Source organism: Seriola dumerili, unplaced genomic scaffold (genome assembly GCF_002260705.1).
Source record: "Seriola dumerili isolate Sdu_G_001 unplaced genomic scaffold, Sdu_1.0 BDQW01000242.1, whole genome shotgun sequence".
Taxonomy (NCBI): domain Eukaryota; kingdom Metazoa; phylum Chordata; class Actinopteri; order Carangiformes; family Carangidae; genus Seriola; species Seriola dumerili.
The window spans coordinates 1,516,733-1,529,639 of record NW_019174497.1 but is presented as its reverse complement, the minus strand read 5'-3'; the positions used below and the strand labels follow the sequence as shown (position 1 = coordinate 1,529,639).

General features: G+C 42.2%; 1 protein-coding gene across 1 annotated transcript in view; it reads right to left on the bottom strand.

Moving 5' to 3' along the window:
* reln (reelin) overlaps positions 1-12,907 on the bottom strand; it is a 92,243-nt gene that overhangs the window by 45,395 nt on the left and 33,941 nt on the right. Inside the window, exon 3 of the mRNA XM_022756229.1 lies at positions 10,688-10,826. Coding sequence (XP_022611950.1) covers positions 10,688-10,826 — 139 coding nt within the window. The remainder of the gene's footprint in view (positions 1-10,687; positions 10,827-12,907) is intronic.

Here is a 12,907-nt window from a genome sequence, read left to right as displayed (position 1 = left end):
TATATGAACATTAATACAGCATGGCATCATTTCCCACTAAACCAAAATGTGCTCTAGCATCCTACATGAATGAGGACATTTTCTGAGGTTCATTATGATGTGACTTTGGGGTGAAAACAAAAAGGAATACCCTCAGAGCCCTGTCAAAATGGGAATTTTAATAAACTAGCCTCTCAGAGACTATGTGGATAGAATAATATTTACATGTGAATGACAGACATGACAAAACAGAAAGTAACAGTGAGCTAAGCTGACTACACATGCACTGGCTTATCATCTTACCTGGTGAGCAAAGTTGGAGGGCTTGTTTCTATGACTGCATTTTCTCTGACTAAAAGGATAATTGTAATGTTATTATCCACATACTGACAGGGATATTTCCTCATTCACGTTACTGTATCAATGACATAACAAAACGTTTGTGCTCATACAGTATAAAATACTGTGGGTTATCATATATCTTCCAGTATCATCAGTTCCCTGCTGTACCATACTGCATTCGTGCATGCCAGTGTGAATGTAACTGTATGTTGCGTGCTACCGTGTATGTATAGAATGTAATATGAATTCCTTCCGGTGGCCACGAAATGCATTATTCATTTGAAAACGGAGAGATGTTTAAAAATCTAAGAGGGTGAAATGGCTCGGAGTGCAGTGGGATCTTTTACACAGATACTGAGACTTGCGCTACTGTGCTGGAGCCATGCAGAAAGAGATCCACTCTCATTTGCAATATCATAATGATAGTGGGAAATACACATATTGAAAGAAGCTGCTTGAGTACAGGAATGTCATCTCTTCCAACAATACCAACAACAATAATAACACTGCTGCTACAACACATAGTGACAATAAGCATAAAAACTAAAATAAAACAGTTGCTGTTATAATGTTCATGTAAAAACAGAGGATAATAGTAGAATAAAGAGTGAAAAATAAAAGAAACAGGACAGAGACTGAGGTGGAAAGATTACTGTGTTTGGAGGCTGCAATTTTCAGAGAGTCCTTGAAATGAGTTATTGGAAAAAAATTGTAAAGTTTTAGAGCCCTTTGTAGCTCATTCCAGTTAGTGGCAGCAGCAAAATGGTCTGTATAGTAGTGGGCCTACGAAGGTGGCAAGAGAAGATGGCACAACACTTTTAGTTGGATCGTAAAAGCTGTATCGCACCACTCCTCCAGTATAATCAGCGTTTTCCCCACAGAATACACAGAGGGAAAACGTTTGGAGTGGGACTTAGGTCAAAAACATAAAGAGGATAAATATCACAGCCATGACGTGTTTCCTCATTGACTGCTTGAAGTATTACTGTGTGTCGATCAAGGAGAGTAGAGCAGTTGGAGTCTTGTCTCATCTGTCTGGCACTCAGACAACAATTTAATGTTGTAATTTGGCTTTGATATCATATCATCAGTGGCTTGCAAATCTGAGCGAACTCAGACTGAAACACACACTGACACAGCTATGGCAAACTATGTGTGCCACCCACATACAGTGAGAAAGTCCCTTCAAGGGGCACTTGTGGAAATAAGAGGTCTCTGCCATGTAAGGACACACTTGGGTTCCTTACACTGTTGTCTCAGTGTTCAGGGTATTCCCAGGATCCAAAGACATGACACAACATTTCTATTATCTAAGTGAAACAAATAGAGCTCTGGATAACCTCACTGTGATTTCAACTTCACTCTATGTCAACTTCAATGGGAAACATCCAGACAGTGTGCTGAGCCACACCCGGTCAACACACTGTACATTACACAGACTGAGAGGAGGATTAAAAATAAGCAAAGCTTTATGGGATGGACAGAATATAGTAGGTATCTGAGTCAGTGAGCCCCACATCCATTTTACACTCTCTCTCCTTCTCCTGCTTCTTCATGTCTCTTTCGTTCTCTGCCACCCCATGTGGATTTTGCCTTGCACCTCCCAAACTCTGCTCTACTCTGGCCCACCATGCAGACTCAGGCCTTTTTATGGGTGCCAAGGCATTTACACGTTCATCTCAGCTCATGAATAATGAATAGGCCCCTCATTAATTAGTAAATAGCTCCAGTGCATGTGCAGAGCTGAGGAGAAAACATACATAATTACACTCATATTTCAGAATTGGGCGAAAACTAATTTGAGTTTGGTATTTATGAATAAAAGATGGTGCGTAACGAACAGCGGGTGGGGATGTAGGAACAAGGCCGTTAAATATTTACCAAACACAGTCTCAAGTCAAGTTCACTAAACAGATTCTGTTAAGTGACGGGGGACAGGGGGCTCTATCAAGTAGCAAATTTGACCTCACACACATCTTATACACACACTGAACACACACACGCACACATCTGTGAAAGCAACCCTCTGTCAAGACAGGTAATGAAAAAAGTCCTGAAAAGCCGACAGTAGTGGAAGCATGCTGCATCCACACAGACATAGGTTGGGGGGGGGGTGTGTTGGTGGGGGTGCATTGTTTCATGGACCGGTGAGACAGTGAAATATAATCCAGGAAGTTGAGTTGGAGGAAAGAGCTTTTTACATCAACACAACGTGAAAAGTATCGAAAGTAAAAGTACTTATCATACAGCAGAATGGCCAGAGTCAAAGGTATATCATATCATACTGTATATTATATTTTTTCATTATTTCTACTGATGCATTAATATGCAGGAAGCATTTTAATGTAACTCATTGAGGTGTAGCTAGTTTTAACTATTTTATAGACTGTTGACTACTTTAATCTGAAACAATGCGCCATATTTTATAAACTGATAATATATTTTGTTGGTAAAATCTTAATTAATCTGCAAAGCAAATGTCCAATAAATGTAGTTGGGTAAAGAGTTCAATATTTGCCTCTGAAATGTAATGGAGTAGAAGTATGAAATAACATAAAATGGGAAAACTCAAGTACAAGCCTCAAAATAGGACATAAATAAAGTACTTGAGTAAATTACACAGAGGTGTCTTTGAAAATTCCAGACAAGTATTTGTCTGTTTCTAATGATGTTGTTTTCTTCACCTTCAATAAATACAAAGGCAAAACAAATGTCAGATGAGATAAATTCAGAGGGAAATTCAGTGCTATTCCCTTGAAATTGTGTATATGAGTGAGTGGTCTGATTGTGTGCGACTTAATAACGTGTATGTCATTAAAACAGTAGCCAGGAGAGGGCATTTAGTCTGAGCTGGAGAGTGTGTGATCGGCGCAGCGCGACGCCAGCGTCTGTCCTGCCGTCACACTCCAGCGGCTCCTCAGCGTGTGTCTCTCATTACCATCTCCACTCTGGGAGCCACGCACACACACACACGCGCGTGCACCCAGAACAGCGTGGATACACACAAAACATTTATTGAACATCTAAATGTTAATTTGACTTTCTTTGGGGGGGAAAAAGCAATTAAGGACCTAAATGTGTTGGTGTTTTTTTTTTTTCCTCCTTTCTCTCTCCTCTGATTCAAACGAGGGATCATTCATCTTGTGTCATCCTCTCCCCTCTCATTAGTCTGGGGTGCAAATCTGAGAGATGGGGAAGAGAGAAGGATTGAGGAAGATGGAGAAAAAGAGGGGGATTGAGAGAGAGAGATGGATGAATTGGGGGGAGGGGAGAGTTGGGATTTGGTCAGAGGAAATAGAGATGGGGGTTAGATGGCCTTGTCTTCAAAGTCCACAATCTGCTGTCAAATAGCGAGGCATACAAGAAAAGGCAGGGATCCACACACACACACACACACACACACACACACACACACACACACACACACACACACACACACACACACACACACACACACACACACACACACACACACACACTCCGAGCCATATATGAGCTTTAACATGTATGCAGATGGACAGGCTGTCACTCAAAGAGCTCCCAAAAGGGCCCGGAGTGGGTAATTACCAAGCATGTCTTCCATGTTAGATTACATGTTGCTGTTGGCCATAAGTATCCCCCAGGAGCCAGCTTGACAGCTCCCTGCTAACCTCACACACACTTGCACACACACACACACACACACACACACACACAGTGGGGAACCCTGACAGCTGATTTACCCTAAAGCCATATACATGCAGTTAAACATAGCTACTGCAATCTTAAAGACAGGAATATGCACTGAATACTGACCACACAAACAAACTTTTGTAAGAGTTTTTTTTTTTTACAAAAGGCCAGAAAAAAATGATTTTCTCTCCCCACACAAACTATTACATCTGAGGGCAGAGGACACACACATTGCCTCGCTCTTCTTCCCTCGTTAGACGACACTCCCTTCCCATTCTCCTCAAATCCCAATTAAAAGCTCATTTTCTCTCCCAGCTCACTAGGCCTGTTGGTAATCATGATTAATATGAGGAGTTTCAGTGGGGTGCAGTTCCAGTCGCCAGCACTGATTTGGTGCATTTGGACCAAGCCCTTAAAATAATACACCCTAATTGGTTGATTTATCTTCCACGGTGAGGACCAGCTGTGGTTATGGCATCGCAATCAGGGACAACGAGTATAAGAATGGAGAGGCAGAGAGATGGAGAAGTAAAGACAGGACAAGGAGAGAGGCTGAGCACACATTCAGTTCTCTCCAGAAGATCACTGTTCAGGAGCTTGGATGAAATGTAAAGTAGGTTTTCTTGATTTCATCCCAGCTTTGACATTTTCATACCCATCAGGACCTGAGAAGGTGTGACTGGCTTTGTGAAATCACATTACTCCCTCCCCCCTCCCTCTGCCCCTAAATTAATTAATTGAAAAAGGCTCCTGGAGAACATGCAAATTTAATGAAGCTCCACAGAGGAGGGATTTGGGAGTTGTTTGGCAAATTACCTGCTTGTTAGCACAGGGTCATAGAGAGTTACGGCTCCGAATACAGCCAGAAGAAGCACAGTTATTGCTCAGTATACAGCCAGGAGAAGAGCAATTGACCTTGACTACTGTTAGTGAGTAATAATTAGGGGGATTAGGAAAACAACAGTTGTTAGGAGTAAATATGTAAGGAAGAAGTGAAAAAAGAAAAAGCTGCTTATTTTCAGGCTCGGGCAGGTAAGAAGTGATTTCTTTCAGTCGCGAAAAAAGCCGCATGAAAAACTGGATATTTGACAAAATCAGCCTTTTTTAAAAACCTTTGTCTGCCTTCCTCAATTTGTCAGCAAGGGTCAGATTAGGACAAGAGGGGGAGAAAGGGAAGAATCTAATGTATTTACCCAGAGCAAACAACAGACAGATAAATCCCTGCAACAAGTCATGTCTGTTATTTATCTTGTCAGTCACAACGGAGCGCATTTGAGGGGAACAGACAGCGCAAAATGTCGAGCAATCATTTCACACAAAATACATCTGGAGCAGACCCCCTGTCCCTTGAGCATGGTTCATTTTGCTGCATTTAAAATGAAATGCTTTTCTTTTTCAATCTCCATGCTCTATTTCATCTAGAATTGATAGGGAGGTCACCGTCTCAGCAGGTGGGACGGCAACCTCCTGATGAGACTGTGACTCTGGTGCAGCACATATGTGATGCGGACAATTTATGGCAGTATTGATCAGAGCACTGATGTGTACTATGCATGTGTCTGTGTGCGCTGGTGTGTCTCTGTGTACACAGGTGTATGTATCTAATTACAGAGGTCATGGACTGTCCCATGGGAAATAAGACACTATCATGGATGCAGAGACCTTTAGGATAAACGGCAACAGGAGCCTGGGTTGTGATCCGTTGAGGAGCGCAGGAACGGGTTTGCCTCTTAAAGGTGACGATTTACTGTTAAATTCTGAAAAAAGTGACACATTTTGAAAGTTTAGGAAAGGTTAAGCACATGAATATGAGAGATATAGGAGTTGCTGTCCTATGTGAATGTGTGATATATGAAAATTGGAATTATATGGATGGACTGTGTCAGATTTGCAGCTCTGGTCAGATTGTGGAGCAAAAAAGTGGATGGGATTTATGTGCTCTGTCATCTTTCGCATTACTCCCCCATATTTCTATATCTACAATGCCAAAAATGTGATTGCCTTGAACCAATCATTCATGTTCCCTTGCTCAATGTCTACGGTGAATCAGTCACACAGCCAGAGGCCAGTATGGAGCTTTAATGATGAGGGGAGCTCATTAACCAGTGATTTTATGTTGAGGCAGACTCCGAGATTGACTTGAATAACAGCAAATCAATGCAGAAGACTAATACCAGGAGAAACTAGGAGCTGGGTGAGATAGGTCATCTGTCAGCCTGATGTTTGAACTCTGACCTTTGACCTCTGATTAATACAACAAGCTGTCTATCATTCTCCTTGTCAGGATCATAAAATGGAAAGTCCAATCCAAATTTTAATTGATCACTTTATTCTGTGATTGAAATGCCATGTTTCTAAAAAGGACATCTGCCCCAGACGCTTCTGTGAGGGTATAAATATTCACTGTTTTCAGCGCCCTGAATGATCTCTAGTCGGTGGGCTCTTTTTAGCAGCACACCTAAAAGCAGGAGCACATCTGCATTACAGCTAAGTCTACAATAATTGCTACCTGCTACATCTTTTGAGAGCTATGCCCTTTCTACAAAGACCACACTGTTTTCACATGCAGCAGTGGACTGCGGTGAAGTCCACCACATATGTGCTATACAGTACAGAAGTGTGTGTTTCACAAACTTCATGCTCACACAGACCTGCCTCCTCAAGGCAGATGGCAGTATCAACAACTCAACAACACCCGGCATAATTACAGCACAGGAACCATTGCTTTTCAATTACAGCTAACAAGACAAGGGAGTATTTGAGCGCCCACCTGCCCTTCCTCACTCCATTTCTATTTCTCCCACTAATTGCTCCAACAAGTGGCTTCAATCTGTCTGGGACTCCACAGAGAAACCACAGGTAGCAGAGATGCGTAGAGAGAACAGATACATGGGCAAACAAATGCATATATATATATACTGTATGTATATACACACATACATATATATATATAAACATATATAAACACACACATACACAGCATGCCATGACATACAGGAACAGTGTGCCATTAGGTCTGCAGGCACCCGTCTCCACAGGGGAACACTTTGGAAAGGGGGGGGGGGCTCACATCCAGTAATTAAAGCAATCTCCAACCCAGCAGCTGTCTGAGTCCCACAGGGAGCCAGTACAAAACACTACAGCTCAAAAACACATCCCACACACACACACACACACACACACACACACACACACACACGCACACACACACACACATACACACACACACACACACACACACACATACCAACACACAAGGATATGTTCATTCAGGGCTGCATGGGTGCATAAAGCACCAATACAGCACCCATACTGAAGCAAGAGTTATGCTAAAGTTGTTTGAATATTATTTTTCTCTGAAGTTAGCTGTAGTTAAATATAAAACCCCATACTCACACGCACATACACACACTGCACAGACGCGCACACAGACACACACAGACACACACACACACACACACACACACACATACACACACACACACACATACACAGACACACACACACACAATGCACCGACTGCCTTGAGGCTGTAAGTGAAGCAGAATAAAGGCAAAGAAAGGAACAGACACACCAGTGCATCTTTGCATTCACCAGAGGAAGCTATTAACCATTCTCACCTCTGCTAAGTGCAGCAAAGCATTCAGTACATTGTGTGGTGTTGTGGACTGTCATGTCTGTGCAAGAAGAATAAAAAGTGAGGCACAACTGTGTTTTATGCAATCATTAAAGCGTGAGTTGGTTTGTATTTTGTGTAAGACAGGGTTTTCTCTTTGCCTACATTATAGATATGCTGAGTGTATCCTATTAAGGTAACAACTGATGGTTACTTTTTAAACTATAGAATTTTTATTACAAATTGTTGTTCAGTCATGACATAAAGAAGTTGTTTCCAAGAGACCAATGCAACAGCTTCAAATTACTTGGTTTTTGACAACAGCCCAAAACACATATATGTTCAATTTACACTGATATAAAACAGAAAAGTTGTTATTATTCTTGCATTTTTGCTTGATAAAGGACTGACTTATCAAATAGCAGTTATAAAAACTGTTGCTGCTCTTATAGATGTATGTGTATGCTCCCCACTCCTCCACCTCCTGCACCTCCTCTGCCTCCTCTCCTCCCCTCTGCTCCTCCAAGGCCTCCACTTCTCTTTAGGTGGCAATTTACAGCCACCCAGAAAATGAGTTCTTCTGGATCCCCACGTCACTGCACTCTATCACACTCCGGCTAGTGATCTGTTACCAGGAACACTCCCACAATATCGCCCATAAAACTGCTCATAGGCCCCATATTAATGCAGTGTCGGACCGGCTCCAGCCCTGTGAAGGACGTAGGACGTCTGTGGCTTTAATTTAAACACTCATGGACAGCGCTTGTGGAAAATGCTCCTTGTATCCATCAGGGCAGGAGTGCTGTGTGCAAGGGCAGGACATTGCATTATTTACAGTTTGTACTGTCCAGAGTCAGACAAATGTCTTCTCTGTGACATCCTTAGCACTATATTTTTATTACCTTGGTTGACTTTTAAACTGACTGTAGCATTTGTTACAAAACTGCATTTCTGGGGAAGAGTCCATTCATATAAACCAAGATGCAGACTTTTCTGATCTAATCTTGCCCTCAAGAGTAACAACACTGACAATCCACTCCTGGAAAAATCGATGTGGCACCCAAGGTGGCCCTGGTTTTGGACAAGAGGGCCTCGCCTGCCGAATTCCCCCACGGAACCCAGAGAGGGCAGTTGTGGAGACGAGGATATACTGGTGGAGATGGAAGCTGTGAACTGTAACGGGGTGCAGTAAGAGTGTGTGTGTGTGTGTGTGTGTGTGTGTGTGTGTGTGTGTGTGCGTGTGTGTGTGTGCGTGTGTGTGTGTGTGTGAGGAGCAGTCTCTAGCCAGCTGGAGTGTGACTGGCTGACATTGATAAGGTCAGCCGCAGGGGTCCCTATTGTCATATAGTCGTGGCCCCCTGCCAGCCCCACTGTCATCAGCATTGGCACACTGCTGCTCTGTGGTTTACACTCACACGCAAACACACAGCTCATGCACTGACACACACACAAACACACAGCTCATGCACTGACACACACACAAATACACAGTCCTAGTAAGCTGACACACGCTCAACAGTAAATGTGTTTGCTGGCAGACAAAAAAGCCAGTAAATCTGTTTGGTTCTGTGGATATTGTCTAAATGGCAGCCCCACTTCAGCAAATTCCCAAGCTGAATCCTTGTCTGCCAGTCTGTCCATAAAAGTCTCTGTCTGATAGTCTATCGAGTCCCTCCAGGAATTCACTGAGGGATTTTTGCAAATACTGCCAAAGTGTTTAATTTAGTTGTGGCTTTTATGAAACACTGATGTTCAATTTGCTGTGTCTTTCAAGTTTTGAAAGAGGATGACTAGTGATAAAAAAGAAAAAAAGGGATTAGTCTGCAGTTTGATTTGACTATCCAACCATTAAAATCAGCCAATAATAATGTTTTCAACTTTGGATTTCATTTAAAAATATACTGGGCTGTTCTGGATATAAAAGTCTGAGAATTGCCTTGTCAAATTTATAAATTTCGTAATATTTGTGAGTGAATTCCTTAAAGATCTTTGTAATGTGGTGCTGTGCTGCTGTGACTTTGCATGGGGCAGAGTTATCTGAATACTCCCTTTTCCTCTACACTTCTCCCGCAACAGCTGCTAATTGCATTTTGACTGATTATCAGCATGAGGCTGTAAATCACCAGCCAAAAGAACTAGAGGGAAAGAGAGTTAGAGGGTGTTTCCAACAGATAGAGATGGAGAAAATGATGAAGAGCAAGATAAACCAGAGGAAGGAGGGAACAAAATGAGGGAAAAGGAAAGATCAAGGCTGTTCTCAAATGTACACATCTAGAGTCATTTCCTCTTGGGCCAGGGGTTCAGAGAAATACAGTAAGTAACATTTACATATAGAGACATGAAAGCTAAATCACCTGTCCAATGTCAACTGGTTACCTCCCCTGAGTGTGTTGAAATGGGCTAAAAATCACAATATCACCGCTATTAGAAAGCATTTATTCTAGTGAGAGTGGAAAGCTGCTGGACTTTATCTAAAATAATAGAAGAAAATAGTAATAATAAATAGTAAAATAATAGAATAACTATCTCACATGACTTTTTTCTGTTGCAAAAAGTGTGTGTGTGTGTGCATCACACCCATCCTTGGGGGATGGGTGGATCTGACCAACACTTTTTCCAATGAGAAGAGGGACTGAGCCCATTGATTGAGAGGGTGGGGATATTCCCGTTAATTCTCAGCAGGGGAAACACACACACAGACATTCACACCTGCTACTGCACAGGCCATGTCAGGCAAAGTAATTAGGATATAAACACGCACGTTAACTCTGTCCCCGGTTTAACCTCTTTCCAGCCATCTTGCATGCTTTCTCTGACAGGATAGCCTTTTAACATCCTGTCTGCGGCTCCAACAAAGAAAACACCGCCCATGATGTGAGCTGATCTCTCAGGCTCAATGGGTCAATACGCGGCCACACAACATTAACGGATATTATTGTTAGAGTTTACGACTTCCATGTCAGGGTTAGATGTGTGGCAGCTGTAAAGGTCCTAGTCTGTGTCACGAGGCTATTCATTTGCAATTTGTCTGTCTTATTCTCTCTTAGACCCTTTCTTCTCTTCACATGCGTGACTTACAGGAAGTTGACGCAGCCAGTGCCAGGTGGTGGAGCGATCCACACAAAGCTGAAGCTGGTGGAGGGCTGGTGGCTAACGTGGGAAGCGACCACACTGCAAACGAACTGGGTACCACCGAACTGACGCTCTGGCATCACACCTGGAGGAGAGAGGAGAGAATAAGTGAGACACCAAAAAGACAAAACAATTGGAGGGATGGAGAAAGTGAATGAGCGTCACCAACATTTGCTCTGTTTTCTGTCATTTGCCAAACATTTTACTAAAGCCTACAATGGGTTTTCAGATTTTTGAATGTTTTCCTCACCTTACAGGTGGCAGCTGGTTTCCATTTATTTTAGTACGGTATTAAAATCATGCATGCACTTGCAAACACATGAAAATGGCTTTAAACGGGTTACTCTAATTTGTCACAGTCTGTTATGTTTCCTTTTAGATTTGTAAGTTACATTATCATTGTGTGGTAAGCCCATTTATAAGATCATGATTTTTATGGTCTGGCAGTGGTGTGTGTTCATGGGCCTCCCTACAACTTTGTCTTCACAAGCTGCCACGTCAGAAAACTACAACCAAAGACAAACAATAACTAAGAGACAGATGGGGTGTAAGGGATCATGTTTAATTTATGGCTTCTGGGGTTAAAAAATTGTTTTCTGGTAGCCAGCTCTCACTAGTTTCCCTAACAGCCCTAACAGGCTTTAAAAATTAATACACAGACTGCTGCACACTCATAGACTTACTTTCACCAAACTGTGATGGATTACCAAAACTATCTCAAGCAAGTCTGTTCAGGTTGATTTTATGTAGTACTGAAATGAAAGAAGACAAGTAGAAACACATAAAAATAAAAAATGGTGTGCTGTGCGAGATGATTTGCAGCAAAGTCAAACCTATCGACTGGTGTACAATTAAAAGTCTGAAAGTAAGAGAGTCACAAGGACCTGTGCGATGTAAGGAGCTATTGATACTGAAAACAAGGCACCGCATTGACTTTTACCGATGTCTGGACTGTTGAACATACATATCCGCCTTACCCCATCCTCCCTTCTTTCCGTTAGCTTTTTACTTCTTTCCTCACTTGTTTGATCTCATGCCATTGTACTATTAATTTTTCCATCCACTGGCAACCTGCAGTTTTCTTTTTCTTCTTTCATTGCTTCCTGCCTCACACTCACTTCTTACCCACCTTCTCCCCTTTGCTCTTTTTTCCTCTCCACTTCTCTCCTTTCATCATTCATTTTTTTTCTGGACCCCCTCCTCCTTTTCTCCCTCCCTGTGAGCTGACACTACATAATGAGGATCTGGGTCCGGCTATGATTGCACTGATGGAATGACATCATGTCACACAATCTTTCCTTCATATCACAGAGGGCAAGGGCAGGATGCCGCCGGCCTCATCAATCACTGTGCAGACATACAGAACAGTTTAATAATTTACCGTAACTAAATGGCTTTGTTGTGACTCAGGAGAGGCGTCCAAACTGTGCAGTAACTATTCTAACTGGAGTATGCATTTGCACAGACACATCTCCCAGACAGATAATCTGGGCATTTGTCATAATTCTGCAACACCAAGTCAACATTGTGGTCCAGTGCACACAGAGCAAACACATTCAGCCAGTTTAAAAATGTATGTGATGTCCCATCTGTGTATGAAGATGTGCTCTGAGCAGCAGCGCTCTGTTGGCTGGCCTCTGCTCTATACAACCTTCAAACACAACCCTCTCCTCTCCTCTCGACTCCTTTCCTCTCCTCAATCATAACTCACATCACTGAAAACATAATCAGCAATGATTAATAACATCTGAGCTTTAACATCCCCTGGATCGATGTGCAAATCTATATGCAAAGATTGTGTATGTGTATGTGTGCGTCTGTGTCTGTGTGTGTGGTTCAAAACTAATTATTTAAAGAGAAATAATTCCTCTCATTTCTGACAGTAATAAATTTGACTTCACAGATTGCATCCATAAATACACACAATGTCGACAGCACCATAAATGTGTCTGTCTGACTCTGCCAGCTGTGTGCGTGTGTATTTGTGTGTGCGTTCATCTGTAGTGTTGTGCAGAATTTATGTCGATGTGTATGTGTGCGATGGTACAAACAAACCTAGTTATCATTGCTGTCGGATGAAAAACTAAGAAAAACAACCTTGTTTTTACATGTATTTATTTTGCCCTGTGGGATTTCCAAAGGTTTTCTTCAACCCAGCAGTTGTAA